Source organism: Thamnophis elegans, chromosome 2, assembly GCF_009769535.1.
Source record: "Thamnophis elegans isolate rThaEle1 chromosome 2, rThaEle1.pri, whole genome shotgun sequence".
NCBI lineage: Eukaryota > Metazoa > Chordata > Lepidosauria > Squamata > Colubridae > Thamnophis > Thamnophis elegans.
In genome coordinates, this window is record NC_045542.1 from 76,070,781 (window position 1) to 76,090,329 (window position 19,549).

The window sequence follows — 19,549 nt, forward strand, 5'->3', positions numbered from 1 at the left end:
AACCAAAGGTATATACACTTCATCACTTGACAATCTATTTCATTATATTTCAGAACGTTTTCAGTATTTAAGAAGTTTATCTACCGGGATCAAGCTGGTAAAATATTTGTAAGCATTCTACTATCTGTTCTTATTACTAGGCAACATAAATGTTTTCTATTTCAAAAGGGTTGCAAAAATGGAGCCGAGAAACTGATTTCCAAGACTGTTATTCTGAGCTTGTGAATGGTAAACCTTGAGTTCAGGGTGAGGAAAGTCATTTCAGAGAGTGATGGACTTTAAACCATCATCCCCAACCAGCAAGGGCTATGAACAGAGATGATGGAAATAATAATCACAACCTCTGAAGGACACTGGATCTTCACTCTTACCTTAACAATAAATAGTGTAACATGATAAGGCCAGAATAGAATCAGATGGGCAGCTCCCAGGTAGGAAATAGGGCCAGAGTCATCACCATTTCCATGTTCCACAAAGGAAGTGTGCCATTATAGACCTTTTTTTCTTTATAAGGAAAGGGAGCACGGGTGGCTTTTCCAGGATTGCAGTATTATTCCACTCTGATTTCAACCCCACCAAAGCAAAGATCATATTAGTACCACACACGGTAAGTAAGATCATATTAGTACCACCCATGTAAGCAGGAAAGAGGAAATTTATTTTCCTATTTCTTGGTGCCAGTGTCCTGAACACCCAATACAGCTGCTACAGCACTGTATTATGCTATTTTTCTACTGAAACTCATCTCCAGTCAAAAAGTTTGCCTGTTTTAGTAGAAGCCAATGGTGGTCAAGTGCAGAAGAGGGTTTATTTATAGTCACATATCATAGCAAGGAACCCATCAAGGCTGTCCTCACAGCTGCTCAGACTATTGTCGGAATGTGCACCCTGTATATAGAGGAGATATACATAGCATTTCCAGACATGAACAGTTAAGATTCCATTGAATGGCAGTTTCTAGAGAGACAGCAAGAGAGAGAGAGAGAGAGAGGGAGTAATCTGCTACAAAGACTTTTTTTTTTAAAAAAAAAACCATGCTGACATGTGTTAATCAGCTCACCAAGGCAAGAATGTCTATATCACACCCAACAACTGTTTTATGGATGGTCACTCGTAATAAAGTAATTGTTGCTGCTTCTGTATCCTTCCCATGAAAAATTTCCCTAAAGTTCTCTCCTGTGAAGTGTGTGTGTGTGTGTATATGTATATGTATATGTGTATGTGTATATCTATATCTATCTAATCTATATCTATAACTAATATCTATCTATCTATCTATCTATCTATCTATCTATCTATCTATCTATCTATCAGCATATATACATCCATCCATCTATTTATTTACTTATTTTTCATTCATTCATTCATTTTGTCAAACACGTACAAGATAACAGGTTTAAGTATAAACATGGACATGGACACAGGAAGTGGGTATAAATAAATGCAGACAACGGGACAGGGACGATAGGCACGCAGGTGCACTTATGAATGCCCGCTTACAAACCTCTTAGGAAAGGGGCGAGGTCCACACTAGACAGTTTGAGGTTAAAGTTATGGGGGCTTGAGGAAGTAACAGCAGTCAGGTAGAGCGTTCCAGGTATTAACCACTCTGTTGCTGAAGTCATATTTTCTGCAATCAAGTTTGGAGCGGTTTACCTTGAGTTTGTATCTATTGTTTGCCTGTGTATTATTGCAGTTCAAGCTGAAGTAGTCATTGACAGGTAGGATGTTGTAGCAGACAATTTTGTGTACTTCGCTTAGGTCAGACCTTAACTGGCGTAGTTCTAGGTTGTCCAAGCCCCAAATTTCAAGCCTGGTGGCATAAGGTATTCTGTTGCAAGTAGAGGACTGGATTTCAGAATTTGTGAAGTTTATGAGAGGGATGTAGCCTGCAAAATCCTATGCCAGAATTAATTTCCTAGTCTAAGCAATTCCAAGATCTGGTTCTGTGAACAGATCTGTCTATTACTGCCTCATGAATGAGATGAAAAAAGGGCAAAATTGCTATAGCATCCAAATGAGAAATAAAAGGAAAGTTGTCAGCATGGAAAGTGTTTCTTGCTGTCGCTCAAATATTGCAATAAAAAGTGTAAGCCCCCCCAAATAATCTTGAAAATAAAGGTACAATATCCTTTTATCTTAGTCCAGTAATTGAATTGCAAAAGTCCACCTTCTCAAAATATGGACACATCATCTCAACTACTATTTCCCAATTTAGGACCTTTCAGTTGTTAGATCTAACTTCTAGACCATGCTGTCTGAGAATTATGGGGATTGAAGCTCAAAACATCAGGATTATTCCATTTTGGGGAAATGCAATCTTAAAATATAGTGGGATCCTCTGAGCTTAGTTGTTTCATTACCCAACTAGGCAACATCTTCAATGCTAGCAAAGAGTCGGGTTTGTCACAAAGTCAGCCACTGTATTGAAACAGACAGCAAACTCCTCTCCCCAAAGCCCTGAAGAAGTTTCTTAGTTGGATTATGAACCGTCTGCAAGAAAACAAACAAACTCAGAGAGCACCAACAATTCAATCCTGAGCTACAAATATTCTCTTCTGTTATTAGTCTTAAAATAGGCAAACCAATTTAAGGATCTTCTCGTTGCACAATTACTTGATCAATACTTGATCAATACATGAATTGATGTTCTCTCCCCCCCCCACTTTTTTTTGCTTTATTCTTCTACCTATGTCTGAAGTGAAATCATGTGGATACCTGAGACATTTTATTTATTTATTTATTTATTTATTTATTTATTTGCATCCCACCATAACTCAAAGTGACAAGCATATTCAACACACCCTCCTCCTCCTCCTATTTTCCCTACAACAATAAACCTATTTATGAGTTGGCTGAGAGTGACTGTTCCTAGATCACCCAATTGGCTTTCAGGCCTAAGGAAGGAATAAAACTTTCTAGCTTTCTAGCCTTAATCACTAGACCGAAGAGGTTCTCTGTAATATGAAAGATGGTCACAAGATGCAGATTCTTATAACACCAAGATAGTTAATGGATACTTTGCATAGTGATACATGAACCCAGCACACACAGCTCTTAAAACAGCTCTTAAAAAAAAAAACAATCAAAATTAAGAGCAGACCTCTGGTGTAAACTTCCCCAGCAGGGGTCTTGCCTCCAGGTGTGTTTGCATTACAGCTTCTCAAAATTCTCGGTAGCAGAGCCAACATTGTCTGGAAATTCTGGCAGAGGGAGTCCTTAATACATCTGGGAGACACCAAGTTGGAGACGGGCTGCCCAGAAGTCAATGGGAACCGAGTTCACTCCAGACTGATTTTCCTATGAACCTCTCTACCTAGCACCATTTTCAACAGCTACCCCAAAGTAATGTAGCCAAATGAACTCAGAAATAGGAACCAGGTTCCTTTGTAATTTTATATTTACAATAGTGAATAAATATGGAGTCAATATGGCTAGATCTCCTTGTATACGAACACGCACACCCCTTCAAAGGCTGAAACAAATTCCTGACCCCTTTCCTGAGGATTTCTCTCTCGCTCTCATGCACAATGCACACAGATGTAGCCATGGTCTTAAGAACCTGCTGTCTTTTGGAACACAGGTTGCCTAACAACACATGCAGCTCTATCATTTTGCCTTCTCCACAGCAACACTTCAACATTGTCTATGGAGATTCTCAGCCGTTCGGATCATGGTTGTCCCAAGAGACAACGGAGCTTTCTGTTGTTTTTCTTTGAAGACATTTCGCTTCACATCCAAGAAGCTTATTCAGCTCTGAGTGCATCGCTAAATGTCTATGGAGATTCGCAGTCATCCAGGTCACCTTGTCCCAAAGGTGTTTTTTTCAAGAGGCAACTGGAGCTGAAAAAGCTTCTTGGATGAGAAGAGAAACATCTTCAAAGAAAGTTGCCTCTTGTGACAGCCATGACAGGGGATGAATGAGAATCTCCATAGACATTTAGCGATGCACTCAGAGCTGAAGAAGCGTCTTACATGAGAAGCAAAACGTCTTCAAAGAAAAACCAGAAAGTCCAGTTGCCCCTTGGGGAAAAAAAAGCATCTTTAAGGCACTTCAACGTTGCAGGAGTCGCTGTCCGAGCAGACCCCCTCGACGGCCTTTGCACCGAATCTCAAGCGGAGCCCCCGACGCCTCCAGTAAAGGCAAAGAAACAACGCTGAGGCCTGCCAAGGAAGTTCGAGGAGCGCCATTTGGCAACCGCTCGCCTCCGCCTCCGGCGCACAGGTCACACACAAAGCCCTATTAAGAAGACAATGCCGCGGTGGAAGCTTTTGGGCGCGCACAGCTCGCCCTGGTACCCTTTAGGTTTCTTCCCCAACGGGGGACTTCCCACAATTCTGCTTCTCCTGTCGCGAGGTGGTCGCGGCCGCCCCTTCATAAACATGACGCGCACGGACGCAAACGCTTCTGTGTATACACACGCGGGTCGATTTGGTAAATCTGCCATTTAGGCTTCCGACGTTCTCCCCACCCCCATCCGAATCTTACGCTTCTCCCGTGCCCACCTATACATCTATATTTTCCACCCGCCCCCTTCTTTCTCTCGCTCTCCCCCACGCCGCCGCTTCGCGTTTGGGTCCCACAATGGAATTGCCCCCACGCGGAACGTGTCGTGAATGCGAGCTCGAGTGGGCGTGGCTGCCACCCCCTCTTCCCGGACCAGACCGATGGCTCTCGTTTCAGGGGACAAACTTGCCGCACTTGTGCCCAGAAATAAAAAGGCTTCCTATTGGCAAACTGGGTGCAAACTGATCGGTGGGGAGAGAAAGCGCTCGGCGTCTACGGGATGCGCTGCAAGCCTACGGCGGTTTTTAAAGCCCCTCTCGTCCCCCTCCAGCCCCGATTAGCCTGTCTTCCTCCCAAAGCGGCGCAGGAGTCCCTCGGAGCCAGGAAGACGGCGTTTCAAAAACAGCAGCGGCGCCGTTTCCCGGGAGCACAAACTGACGTTTCCCTCAGCCCGCCGGTCCCGTTAAACAGATTTTTTAAAAAAAAGACGCCTCGAAGCTAAGCCGGAGCAAAGCTTGGCTCGGGCAAAGGCTTACCGCTGAGTCTGTCCATGGTCCGGAGCATGAACGGCGGGAGGCTGGAGACAGGTCGGGCGGCACGTGCGACTCTGCCGATATCGCTTGCCCTCAGCCGGCCACTGAGCGCGGGGAGCTCTTAGCGCGGCTCGGCTCTGTCCGGCTCCGAGTAAAGCAAAGGGATGCGCGTCGCTCCACGGCACACACAAATGTCAACCTCTCCGCCGGCTCCCTCAAACAATCGCCGAGCAGCAGTCCCTCCCTAGTTGCCGCTTCCTCCGCCTTGGGAAGACTCCGGGTCTTAGCGCCGTTCTGTCAAGATGCGCCCTACGCGGAGCGAACCTCCCCAGTGCTGGGTCGACTCCGCTCGCTTGCCCCGCCCTTCCGGACCAGGTGCGACCGTCTGTGCAGTACACAATAACAATAGTCTCTGCTCCCCGGAGCGCGTGTGTACGGGGACGCCCAGTCTCGCGGCCTGCTTGCCCGCGCTCCGTGGCGCGCGCTTTCCCCCCTCCCCCCTCACTCCATGGGTGCGTGCCTGCCCATCTCGAGCGATGTTTGTCCAGTCTGATATTGGTTACTTAACTCGCATTTCCCGTTGTTTTCCGGGGGGAAATGCAAAATACTGTTCAAATAAATATAAGCTTAAGATTCATATAATAGTAGTTCTAAGCACAGAACCGGTGGCTCAGTGGCTAAGACGCTGAGCTTGTGGCGGTTCGAATCCCCAGCGCCGGGTAACGGAGTGAGCTCCCGTTACTTCTCCCAGCTTCGGCCAACCTAACAGTTCGAAAGCATGTAAAAATGCAAGTAGAAAAATAGGGACCACCTTTGGTGGGAAGGTAACGTTCCGTGCGTTTAGTCATGCTGGACACATGACCACGAAGACTCCTGGGACAAGGCTGGCTCTTCAGCTTTGAAACGGAGGTGACCACCGCTCCTAGAGTCGGGAATGACTAGGACATATGTGGGAGGGCAATCTTTACCTAAACACGGAACTGACCTATAGGATACCTCTTTGTACACATTTTCCTCTCCTCTTTCCCCCTCATGTATTTGACACATACCATTCGGCAGTTTATAAAGCCAATGCCATTAATATTTTATTCCGGCAAAGTAAATTTTCCCAATGGCTCCAAGAACCTATTTTTCCTTATCACATGTTAATTTTCTAACAGCGTTTATACTTCATATAGGAAACTCTAGGCACTGAAGTAATAAAGACTGGGAAGTGTGTGATTAATACACTTGGAATATACTTTGCCAATCTGCTTTGCCATTGGAGAGTGTAGGATAATACTTGTCTTCGAAGTAATAAAAATGCAATGCATTGTTGAAGCAGACAGGATGCATGTTGTTTTCAGGTATCCTCCGCTGTATCCCAGTATAGGCAGTCCCCTCCTAAGTAGAGTTAGGGCTTTGATCCAATGCTGAATTGAAGCTCAGTCAGCCCTTCTTTGGTTCAGCAGAAAAACTATCCTGGCTTGAAAATTGCTCTCCACACCACCAATTCTGTCTGTACTGTGTTGTCACTGCCTGCTACCTGAATTCTTTTCAAGACAAAACCTAACACTTGTCCACACTTTGAAACCTCCTTTTAAGCCAAAGCAAAGCCGTTTCACTTCTAGGCTAAGGATGAGATGAAAGCAAGTTTGTGAGGATATGCCAGAATATTGCTAGGACACATTTACAGCATGGTTAGCTGCAGGCAAGAAAGGTTCTTAGAAGTGGCAGCACCAGGGCTTATTATACATGTACAAATGGGGGTAGAAGAGCCAGTTTGGTATAGTGATTAAGGAAACAGGCTAGAAACTATTAATTGCCCTGCTTTAGGCTCCAATCCAGCTAGGTGTCTTTGGGCTAGTCACTTTTCCTCGGTGCTAAGAAGGCAAGGGCAAGCGACTTCTGAAAATCCAAGCTAGTCAGTAGGAGGCAACACTGACATGAAAGTAAGGAAAGAGAGAAAGAAAAAGGGGTGGTGGTGGAGAATGGATATATTGCAAACCTATCATATATTCTCTACCCAGATAGGTTGCTGAATTCTAATGGGATTCAGTTAAGGGCTGCTTGGCCAGAGTGTTCTGTTGCCTAAGAATAACAAAACACATACAAACCCACACCATCTTGCAAATACAGCTCCAGATGTAGAATGTGTCTAGTTGTGTCACAGAATGTGTCTTGTTCTTCCATCATCACAAGTGATGGAGGGACATCACCCACTACATCAGTGGGCAGCAGCCAAGCAAACCAGGCAGAGGACAGATACTCAATCTCAATGGCTTTCTGCCATCCAGCAACTGCTAGCTGGGGCAACTATTCTGATGGGAAGGATAGCCCTTGATGGGTGTCTGTACTGTACTACTTCATTTCTGAATGTCTGCCAAACAGGCAATCTAGAAGAGCTGATGGTAAATTTAATATCAGGGAATGGCTGGAGGCTCTTTAGCATTCAAAGACAAAGGAGGAATCCATGCCTGATTCAGAAGTACAATAATAATGACAATTGGGAAGTTTGGCAGCACAGATTATTCATGCCTATAATATTATCGATAGTAGTGAAGAGTGATTAATACAGATAGTCTTTTACTTATCACCACAATTGAGCCCAACATTTCTGTTGCTAAGTGAAACATTTGTTAAGTTGGTTTTGCCCCATTTTAAGACCTTTCTTGCTACAGTTATTTAGTGAATCACTGCAGTTGGCAAATTAATAACACAGTAGTTAAGTGGATCTGGCTTCCCCATTGACTTGGCTTATCAGAAGGTCACAAAAGGGGAGCACACGTCCCCCCCCCAAGGACACTGCAATGGTCATAAATATGAGTCAGTTGCCAAGTATCTGAATTTTGATCACGTGTGCATGGGGATACTGCAACCATTGTTAATGTGAAAAATGGTCATAACTCACTTTTTTTCAGTGCCGTTGTAACTTTGAATTATCACTAAATGAACTGTTGTAAGTCAGGGACTACCTGGTCAGGCTTGTTAAAAGAAAAGAGAAAGGAGAGAAGAGGAGAGGGAAGGATACGAAAGGAGAGAAAAGGAAAAGAAAGAAAACCCTACCTTTCAGCATTTCTCAGCACCTTACTGAGAAGCCATACAAAATGAGGTTCTTGGTATGATTCACAGACCACTCAGCTTGAAGACATACCTCACCATTCGCTTGAGGGTTTGTCACAAAGTAGGCAATTTGGTGCAGGAAGCTCCCCCTTCCCCCGCCTCATTTTGTGGTCACGCAATCCATCCCACAGGGAAACAGTGGTGCAGTCATCCTGTTGGCAGTGATTCACAGTCTGAGAAGCAAAACTCAAATCTGTTTTATATGAAATATTAATCCCAGGTAAATATGCTAGATTTCAGCCATCCATACGTTTCTTTGCAACATTATTGTCAGGGTGACTTCAAATTTAACTTGAATGTGGCAGCTCTGGATTTACTACCACACTGATTGATTTATTGTGTATTACGTTTGTCTTCATTTTGTCTATGCTACATTTTGGGGCATCTATTGTTTACATTTTTACATGCTTTTAATATGAACACATTGACCTTATACATTTAAAAGTTAAATGAAAATTGGGGCAAAAAGAACTGTAAAGGAAAGGAGAAACAGAACTGAATAGACAAGATTTTTTAACCCATTTATATATTTAACCATTGTTTCTTTTCCTAATACTCATTTCACAGTTTTAAGAATTAACAGTGCTACTGTAAATAAGCTAAAATATTAGTGTCCAATCCAAAATATCAATTCCATTACATTGGAATAAAAACCCAAGCCTTATTACAGTATCCATCCTCTGAGTTAGCACTAAACACCAAGTAATATTTTGCTATACTAATCACATTTTAAGATATTATTTCTTTCATTAATTAAACATGAAACTCAGTCAACTGAACATTTAAAACTGCATCACAAATACCATTGACTGGTGCTAATGGTTGATACGGGTTGCTACCAGCGTCCTAGGTAGCAACCAAGTACCTTCTTATAATGTATGATGTTCCGAATAGCACAGTTTTTTGCAGTTCCACTGGTGTTATTGCAGGAAGCTGCAATTTGTAAAATTCTTGGATATGGTACCAACTGCCCCGATGACAACGGGTATCACTGTTACATGCTTCATCCATAATTGCTTAGTTTCGATGGCCAGGTTGCCATATTTTGTGATTTTTCCAGGTTTTTTTCTTCGAGTGGGCATCTCCTGGTACTGTGATATCAATAAATCGTACTTTTCGGGTTTTGACAACAGTGATATCTGGCGTGTTGTGTTCCGAATGACAATCTGTCTGCATTCGAAAGTCCCACAAGATCTTCACCTTCTCATTTTTGGTAACTTTTTCCACTTTATGTTTGCATGACATTTTGGATACAAGTAATTCATTTTTTTTTTCATAATAACCAGTGGATTAATTTAGCAACTCGGTTGTGTCTAGCTTTATAATCAGTTTGTGCGATTTTGCTGCATTCACATATTAAATGTGAAAGTTTTGACTTTGTCGTTGCAAAATCTGCGGTGGTGGTTATTGTTGTTGTTATCCATCTTTTTAATGGTGAAAACATTTAAAGACCTGCCTCTTATTTTCTTCTCAACCCTGTGAGATGGATTGAACTGAGTGACTGGCCCAAAGCTGAGGAGTTTTCATACTTAAGGGGCAGGGGTTCTAAAAATCACTGTCTTCTGCTTTCTAGGCCAAAACTTTCACTACTATATTGTAGGAGGTTAGCACCCACCCCTTTCCTAGAAAAATGAAATATTCTAGGGAATATTCTAGTCAGAATATTATATTATATTATATTTTCCCTAAAGATGTTTCTAAAGACATAAGTCAGAGCCTCAGCTCCTTGCCCCTGCCCCAGCAGATATTGTGGTGCCAGCCTGACACCAAAGGCTGGGCCTGCTTATCTACAATACCAAAGACCTTCACCCTCAGGACATAGTAGGATTAGCCCTCTACCCATCTCACCACATGGCACCTGGGAAGATTACATCACCTAACCAAGCTTGGGACTCAAGACAACCTACAAAGTTACCCCGCATGGCTCCATGGGAGTATGACAACAAATTAGAATACATTTCTTGCACAGGAACAGGAAACTCCAAGGTGGAACCCAAGAGAGGATATAAATCAGAAGTGGGTTGTTGCCAGTTTGGCCCAGATTGGCTGAACTGATAGTAGCGGCAGTGGGAGGCTCCACCCACCTGCCCAGATGCTTCTGCGCATGTGCAGAAGTGGTGTGGGAGCACAGGAGCACACCCAAACCTGTAGCAACAAAATTGGCAGTCCACCTCTGGTATAAATCTCTCTCTCTCATTCTGTTCTTTTTCGCCCAGGACCTCAAACCATGTGGTCCTGTCCACTATTAAACCATCTTTCCAAATAGTATCCATGTTTCCAGTGTCTTTCTTCCCACTTGGAACTGCACCCAAATGGACATTTCTTCCAACAATTCCAAACTGGCTTAAAAAATAGATTATAAGACATCAATTTAACATCAATTTAACATTCATTAAAACTCTAGGCTATTGATTTGCCAAAGCAGGAGATTCTAATTCTTTATTTCACATTACTTGCAAGTTTTCTATCTATTATCTTAGTAGCAGTATTGATTGTAAATTTGGAACTCTCAAATTATTTTTCCAATAATGTTAGTAGTTTAAGAGTTTCTGAATGACAAATATATTTGGTTCAGATTTTAAAATTAAGAGAGGTCTTAATTAAACCTGTTGGCATTCCACAATTCTAGGCAACCCAAATTCATTTTATAAAACATCAGATCTTTTAAAGGGCTAACTATCAGCTAGTATACTGTATTTTGTATGGCAGTATATTGCAAAAACCTATATTGTAACAAAGAGTATACTAAACTGGAATATCTAATCTAAAAATTGTCTGATAAGCGATCACTCTATATGTGTGTGTGTGTGTGTGTGTGTGTGTGTGTGTGTGTGTGTGTATGTATGATTTCATGGTTCAATTTGTGAACCTTTCTGAAGTACATTAGGTTTAGATTAAATGGATTAATAGATTTTGTGAAGGAGATTATTTTGTGAGTGCATCCATATGTGCCAGACATACATCATATGCTGTGAGTCAACTAATCCATTGGAAGTGAAGCAAAAACAGCAGTAGGAATTATGAAAAAAAAAAACCAACTCCCAAAGCTCTAGAGCTGAATAGAGACCACCCAACCTGATTTTCATGGCTGAGATTAGGCACAAATAGCTCATCCTCATTCTGGGGATAGCATTTCCAATTCATTCCTGGTTCCACAGAATGTTTCTGTGTGTGTGTGTGTGTATGTGTGTGTGTGTGTTTATTTATTTATTTTCTGGAAAGTAGAATTTTGCTTCCAGAATTACTTTCTTCTTTTCTTTAGCTGAGAAAGTGATCCATATCCTATAATGCATTGACATTTTTTAAAACCAAGGCTAACAAATTTACATAGTTTATAAACCTGAAAGGGGGGGGGGGATTTGCATGTTAATGTGTATAAAAATTCTCCATCAATGCAAACATCTCTACTAAATAAAAAATGAAGAATAATAAGCAATGCCATTAAATGTACATTCAAAACATTTTCTAAAAGAATTTTTTTCCCCATTTATCTAAGACTTGGCCACAAATTTCATTACCCAGAACAACAATATCTCATTTGCTTTGTATTGAATAAAAAATAAATAAAAATATTGAATCTAATCATCTGAAGCTTGCTAAAATTTATCTTCCCCAAAAAGTCAACTATGCTTAAAAATTATTTCCAATTGTGCCATTTTTTAAAAGTGATATTAACACTTCTGTTTAAAAGGAAAATAAACGTTTCAATGTTTAACTCACTATATATTATCTTCTCATATGATACTAAGATTCCTGCAATTTAGATCCATTTCAAATTAACTTTAATGGAATGTGGACTAAAAGCTGACTAGTTATATTTTTGGCCACACAGAGTGGGGGGGGGGGGAGAAACAACTTGCCATTTTTCTGCAGATATAATTAATGAGAAACATGGATGTTTGAGGATTCACATCAAGTTTAAGATTTAAGCTTAAGTCTCTCATATCTCCTAGGCCTAGAGCAATGGGCCCCAACCTTTTGGGCATCAGGGATCAGTGGAGAAAGTTTTTTTCATGGAGCGGAGGGGTGTGGTTTCAGGTGCTGCCTGCATCCTGTAGACAAAGCTTTGCTTGTTGCATGGCCTAGTTACTGACATGCTGAGAACCGGTGCTGGTCCCTGGATTGGGATTTGGCGACCCTCTCTAGGACCATCACAAATGGAAAGCAGTCGGCTTGCAGCAAATCCTGTGATTGGATTCTTTGGACACAAGAATAACTTAGAGTCAGGAACAGAATAGACCAGGCTGGGCACGCCTTCTGGCTTATAAGTGAGATATGTTGAGAGAGATCTGTAGAGAATCCAGCAGTTTCTTCATCTTGGCCCCAAGGGGCAGAGTATAGCTGGCAGAAGTTTTCCTTCCCAGAGGACATCCTTGTTATTGTGGGTTTTGCCAGTAACAATGTTTAGCCTCCTTTGCATCATGGTTTCCTGAGAGACATTGCCCTATGTTGTGCCCTATCCCTGTCTTCCTTTCCTGCTCTTCTCTTGTGCCCTGTAACACAAGGAGGTCCTGAGCAAAGCTCTGCCTGCCCTGTGGTTCCCTCTGTCCTGCATCCTCTAGTGATGAGCTGCAGATTCAATCATTTCTTGAAACACTATCAAGGTTGGGGAAGACTCCCTTAAGGTAGGAGCTCATCTGAAGACATTTAAATGAAGAATTAAGCATGCTTAATGAAGCATGATTATTAATGTCCTTATCAAAAGAATACATCCATTTAAAGAACTATTGGCCTCAATCCATCATATTGCTAGTGAAGATGATGCCCACACCAAACACACCCAGTTTGTACTTGATAAGCTCCTTGAATTAAAAAAACATAGCATTTGGTAGTCCTTGAGCAGCTACATTAGTAAAGCAGAATATTACAGTACAGCCATTGGTTTGACAAATATTTTCTGTACATGCAATTTTTAAAGTGTTCGCTTCTGCATATTTCATGGTTATAGGCAAACAGCATCAGATTCACCTTCCATACATAACATTTACTTGTCAAACAGGAAGGCTTAGTTGCTTTTGTTGTCATAGGGTACTTTGTAAAGTAAGTCATTAGAGCTGAAAAAGATATGATTATCCAAAAACTTCACCTTTTATGTAGAATTTCAATTCTACTTGCCCAGCTGTAAATTTAACTGACTTTCCTTTGGAATAAACTAACATCTGGAAATTGTTTTGAATTTGAAAAATGTTCCATAAATATTAAGTCAAGCGATGACTTCAGACTCTTTAATGGAAGCATTTACACTCCAATCTTGTTTTACCACAGTATGTCTGTCTTCCATGGAGCAGAAGATGTTTTACAGCAGCTTCGGCCCACCTGGAACTCAGCATATATTTTAGATCTTATCAGAATTCTCTGACATCAATACAAATCAATATAAATATGACCAGACAAATTTACTAATGCACTAAATGAAACTGAATTAACAACTCAATATTGTAAAAATTATTTGATCGCATGAAGAAGCTAGGATCTGTGGTTACTGGCCAAAAAATTATTTTTGTTTTGTTGTTTGGCATCCCTAAATCAATACTTTGACATAACCTTCATATTGCCAATTCTGAAATAAATTTCTTTGAGTGCACTTTAAACACAGTATGTAAGAAGAAGGTTATACATTTGTATAGGAAGAGCGTGAAAATTGCTGATATGCTTAGGGGATGATGAGGAGCTCCAAGATTTTCTTAGCTAATATGAGTAATACAATATGCAATTTTATTTGGTAAAAAGCAGTATTACTTTCTATATGTAATCTGCATTCTCTCAGCTAGGGGATTTCCTGGGGAAAATGTGTTGTATTCTTATAGAGAGAGAAATGCATTTGCCCACCTGGTTGGAAATAATAGATTCAGCTTTGGAGCCCATTCATTCAAAGAAGAAGGAAACAATAAGAAAACAATATGAGACAACTCACAATTATTTTGTTCAAACAGTGTATTAGGTAAGAAATTTCTTTTTCTTTTAAGAAAGAACAAACATACAATCTCCCAAATCAAAACATTCCATGAACGTTTCTTCATTTAGGAGTTGACCCTACTGATTTGACACAATATCAGAAATGTGGCTAGTGACCATGAAAGGCCAGACATACTGTATGCAATTAAATTAGTTAAATTAAAGATGAACAAGACATTACAAGTGCCAAGGTTTTTCCAAACTCTTTTCCCTCCGTAATCCAACAGTTTTTATACATGTTTGAAAGTTCAAAGTTTGATTCCTAATATGACTGCTGTTTTCAGAAAACATATATAAAACTCACATAAAAGTTCAGATGTAATACTTTGAACATCACATCTGCCTGGGTAAAGCTTCATTCTTTTTCCAACAGCCATAGCCAAAGTTTATTTAAAAAACAACAGTGACAAGATTCACATATCATGCTAAGCCATAATATAGTTTATTGGATTTTAGCTTAACATATTATGTGAATCAAGTCACTGTATCTTCTAAACTATGGTTAATAGCTTTCCACTATTATGATTTATTCAACAAACCGCTGATTAGTATATAGAACTGTTTTGTTTGAGAATTGGACAGTGGTGCCAGTTATTCCCTGTTATCCCCCCCTTTTCAAAAGTTTGATCTCAAGTTTGTAAGGTTAAGCTCTTTTATAGCAGTTTTTTTTAATTGACTGCTTAAAGTGACTAGTAAAAGAAGAGGAAATTGAAATAATGGAAATGAAGATTATAATTGGGTGTATATCACAGATTGTACCCCCAAACTAGTCTCTACAAGTGTCCATAGTTCAGTATGACTTCTGGAAGTTTTAGTCCAGCATGGTTGAAGACCACTAGATTGGGGAAGGCTGAATATAGATCTGTGCAAATGTAAAATTGTGTTAAAGTACCTAAATATTTAGTTGAGCATATAATTATGTATTCCAAGAAACCTAACTTCCTATTCCCTGAATGTAGGAGTATCTGCTGAATCAGAATAAATTTTAGTAAGTGTTTCAGTGCATTGCTTTCTACAAATCTCTGAAGTGGTATGGAAGACAGCTGTATGTCACTGTAACTCAGAGAAAAAAGAAATTTTGCAAGCTAATATTTATAAACCGTTTTAAAGATGGTTACTCTCAATAATAGCTATATAAAGCCTCCATACATAGAGGTAATCAATCTGATTTCTGGATGCTGCAGGAAGGAACATAAAGTATATGGTTTCTCATCACCTTAAAGCCCATCTTTTTAATTTCCAAGAGTCATTTGGATGTCTGCTATAAGAAAAAAAAAGAATGCTGACTGAATAGATCTTGGTTTTATTTGTATCCTTTTATATGAGCATGTTTAAATCTTGGTGCAAAATCACACACATATACACGTGCGTGTTGAGATCTTACACCAAGATCTCAAGATCCCTGGTATAAAGGGATACAAATAAAACCAAAATCTATCCAGCAAACATTTATATATATATATATCCTTGGAGATGATTAAGATAGTGAGGAAAATAATAGAAAAATGCAAAAGATATTTGTTGAGCTACTATTAGAAACAAAAGGCAGGTTGAGATAAATCCTTGGCCTGATTGAGCAGCATACTCCAGTTATTCTGAAGCCATGAGGTGGGGGGAGGTGTATAAGGATGATTGGCTCTATCAAAACATGCCCCCAGTTCCATCATCCTATCTCTCCAGACTTGCTTTTAAGAGGCTCACGGGTGAGCTATGATAATGCCCAAGGTTCTCAACATTGATGTAAGAAAAAGAAACAGCTCAGTATAAAACAGGTTCCCACATCCTCCCCACACTTGAAAAGTTTCCCAAATAAGAGTTACTCTTTTTTAAAAAAAAGAATAAAAGAAACAAAGAGCATAAAAATATCTGTGAGACTTCAGTTCACTCTACAGGCTTCCAAAGAGTACAGCCAGAGATTCTACTCTGTACTATACAGAGCTTCTATATAGAGATATTTATATAGTTTTTATATATACTGTTTTCAAAATAGCCGAGCCTGCTTCTTCAATTCATTTCTTTTCCACAAAGCCAGGCGATCAAATTCAGCAATAGTCATGCCAAACACCTGGTAAAATTCCTCTGGGGACAGATGGCGCTGGAAAGAGAACAGAGAGGTATGCTGTTATATAAGTATGGCTAATGTACAAGTGTGACAACAGGCACTTGATTTGAAATATATGTAAGTTCTGAGACAACATTTAGTTTACACTACTGCATCTTCAGGCTCTACATTTGCACCTGGACATGACCCTTCTCTCATAGTAATCTGTTGGAGTTTGTAGCACAATTATTCACACAATCCATTTTGATGAAAGGACTTTCATACCAGAGGTGGACCTTGATGAATTTGGAGATCTAAATATCTGAGTCACTCACCCCAGCCTCTCTTCCAGCCCATTCTCACCTACTTGTTCCAATTTCCCATGAAGACTTCTAGAGTGACAGACATGCAACCATACATTTGGTGTGCTCACATGTGTTTCTCTTTATGTATTTTGTCTTTCTCTACAAAATACTTCTAGACTCAAGGTATTGTAATTTCATCCTCCTGTTATATTATTAACATTCTTGTAACACCTAAGTTTGTGTGCACACGACTTTGATATACAGGAATAGAATGGAGGAGGAACAGGTGATAAACAAGCCAAAGCTTCTAAGAACAGAAACAGCCAAAAACATCTATATTTTTGATGATTTGTATTTCTGTTTTGGGTCTTTCTCTTCAAGTACTTATTACCATTTCTTTACTTAGAACAAAATTGACCAAAAGAAGACCAAATCTAAGCTGATTATTAAAGAAATATAAATTATATATATTTTTTGCATCCACTGAGAAATTATCAGGATGGACCTTAAAACTGTAGATCAAAAGTTCCGTCTGAAAACAACCTGAGTCTTAATTACTTACAGACAGGAAAAATACGTTGCAAGGATAAATGATTCGCCTTAGGTTCCATAAATGAGGAAAGAAATTGATTTAGAAAGAACATTTTGTCAGGCACCAGAGAAATCAGGAGATTCAGGCAGTTCAAATGACTATAAAGATTTATTGCAAGGTTAAGCTCTCTACAAGTATCTGAGCTACTAATGGTTGAGGGAAATTGGTGGGACTTAAGAATCCATTCCAGGTGAGTTAGACTTTAATTTCTTGTGGGCATGCAGGGACTTAGACTGATGATGCATTTTACCCCTCCCTCCGGCTCATCCTGGTCATCTCGTACACATACAAGGCAGCTATGAGAACAGTTTAAAAGCAGGGAATCTTTTGGTTGTTAAGGCTGGCATCTAACATAGGGGAAAGAAGAAAACTGTAGTGATTTTCCTTGCTTGTAGTGGATTCAGTATTTTCCCCTTTCTTGATTAGTTCTATCTGTCTGCCTTTCTAATCCTTCATCTTTTATCACCTATCAATGAATGAATCGATCAGATTTATAAATTGCCACAATCTCAATATTGTGGCAATATTGGCCCTGAAATACTGCACTCCTTAGTTACTTGTATAGCTAGGCTCAATATAGGTATGTAAGTTAGGTATGTATGATTAGTTTAAAAGTGTTTATGTTACCCTTCACTTAACTGAAATCTATCTACCAGTAATTTAATAGTCTGTCTGTAATATTACATAGTCACAGATATGAATTTGGTAGTAGCTGTCTATACAGAATATCTTTCTGGTAGATCTTTTCTTGGCTCTTGCTGACATAAACAATCCAAGGAAGGGGAAGATTCAGTTTCAGAGGTTCCAGAAGTACTTGAAGGAGATCTCCAGATGCTGGATTTGACTTACCTCTAACCGAGTTCTGTCCACATCTTTGGGCAAGCGATTTTTCCCCCTAGTTGTCACCAAAAGCAACTCATAAGGATATATCTACAAAAGAAAAATATGATCCTGGATGAAATAATCAGAAAAATAAGAATCAGCTGAACATAGTTTTGAGAAAATGTATATCATATGTTTGGGAACTTCCATACCATCATTTTGCATCATTTTAGGATTTAGCCTTGGATCGATTGATCTCACAATATTTTCTATGTTCTATGGGAAGTGAGTCTGTTTCAGTTTATTGGAAATCACAGCCATGCTGGTATTTCCTACCTATTGAAATGCAGCATCTCTATAAAACTCGTAAGAAGTCCATTTTCCCTTTGGGCAAAATGTTTGTCTAATACTGCTTTCTAGCACCTAGCCTTAAGTTCTGCTCATAGAGATTTAGCATCCTGTTTGGTAGTGTCATATGACCCTCATCACAGTGTACTTTTGGAAAGGTTGCAAAATTGTCAGCATGCTTAACATTTCGTCTTTACAAATTCCGAGGGTTTTTAAAAATTTCCACAGAGGAATAGTAGAAGATGGTTAGGAAGCCTTTACAGGGAACCAGCATTTTTCTTTACATTTTAAAGAAATAGTCTTCAGATAGTTTTCCATTATAATCTTTTGGGATTCTTTGTTTTTGAAACACTAAGCAATTTCACAGCCCATGATAGCTCAGCAGTTGGGACATTGGTAGCATGTCTTATTTTTCCTCTCCTATTAATCAGCTATGAAGAGAGTGAATACTGATTCCCTACATTTTTTCCTGTGATTTGCTATCAGTAGAAGTGAAGATAATCATTGCAGAGTTCCCAGACTGCTTTGTGAAGGAATCAGGGTAAAAATGCTGGTGGATATGAAAAATTATTTATTTATTTACTAATTTAATTAGATTTAAGCACTTTCCAATTGTAACATGAATCTGGCAACTCACAATTTAACACATGCCATAAGAGAAGTACAAGAATATTTTTGGAGAATTACAATACAGTGATTCTATTCAGTGTAACACTGATATTTACAGTTTCTATTTGCTCAGGATAGCAGCAGCACAATTGATGCCATAAAAATAACAAAATAACAAAATAACAAAATAACAAAATAACAAAATAACAAAATAACAAAATAACAAAATAACAAAATAACAAAATAACAAAATAACAAAATAACAAAATAACAAAATAACAAAATAACAAAATAACAAAATAACAAAATAACAAACAAAATAACAAGATAACAAAATAAATAACAAAATAACAAAATAACAAACAAAATAACAAACAAAATAACAAGATAACAAGATAACAAGATAACAAGATAACAAGATAACAAGATAACAAGATAACAAGATAACAAGATAACAAAATAACAAAATAACAAAATAACAAAATAACAAAATAACAAACAAAATAACAAACAAAATAACAAACAAAATAACAAAATAACAACAAAATAACAAAGCTGGAAGGGACATTGGAAGGGACAACCCCTTGCTCAAGGAGGAGACCATATACTATTTCAGACAAATGGTTTCCCAATCTCTTTTTAAGACCTCCGGTGTTTTGAGTACCCACTTCTGTTTGCAAGTTGTTCCACTGATTAATTGTTCTCATTGTCAGGAAATTCCTCCTAAGTTCTAGG

The 19,549-nt window shown here is 39.4% G+C and overlaps 2 protein-coding genes across 4 annotated transcripts in view; both read right to left on the reverse strand.

Moving 5' to 3' along the window:
- The window catches only part of AFAP1L1 (actin filament associated protein 1 like 1), a 79,312-nt gene extending 74,069 nt beyond the window's left edge, over positions 1-5,243 (reverse strand). Inside the window, exon 1 of the mRNA XM_032211327.1 lies at positions 5,044-5,243. Coding sequence (XP_032067218.1) covers positions 5,044-5,071 — 28 coding nt within the window. The 5' untranslated portion in view covers positions 5,072-5,243. The remainder of the gene's footprint in view (positions 1-5,043) is intronic.
- Positions 5,244-14,058: 8,815 nt separating this feature from the next.
- ABLIM3 (actin binding LIM protein family member 3) overlaps positions 14,059-19,549 on the reverse strand; it is a 192,442-nt gene continuing 186,951 nt past the window's right edge. For all 3 annotated transcript variants that reach the window (XM_032209464.1, XM_032209463.1, XM_032209465.1), the window contains 2 exons: positions 17,885-17,965; positions 14,059-16,192 (listed from right to left, as the gene is read on the reverse strand). In XM_032209464.1, coding sequence (XP_032065355.1) covers positions 16,079-16,192; positions 17,885-17,965 — 195 coding nt within the window. In that variant the 3' untranslated portion in view covers positions 14,059-16,078. The remainder of the gene's footprint in view (positions 16,193-17,884; positions 17,966-19,549) is intronic.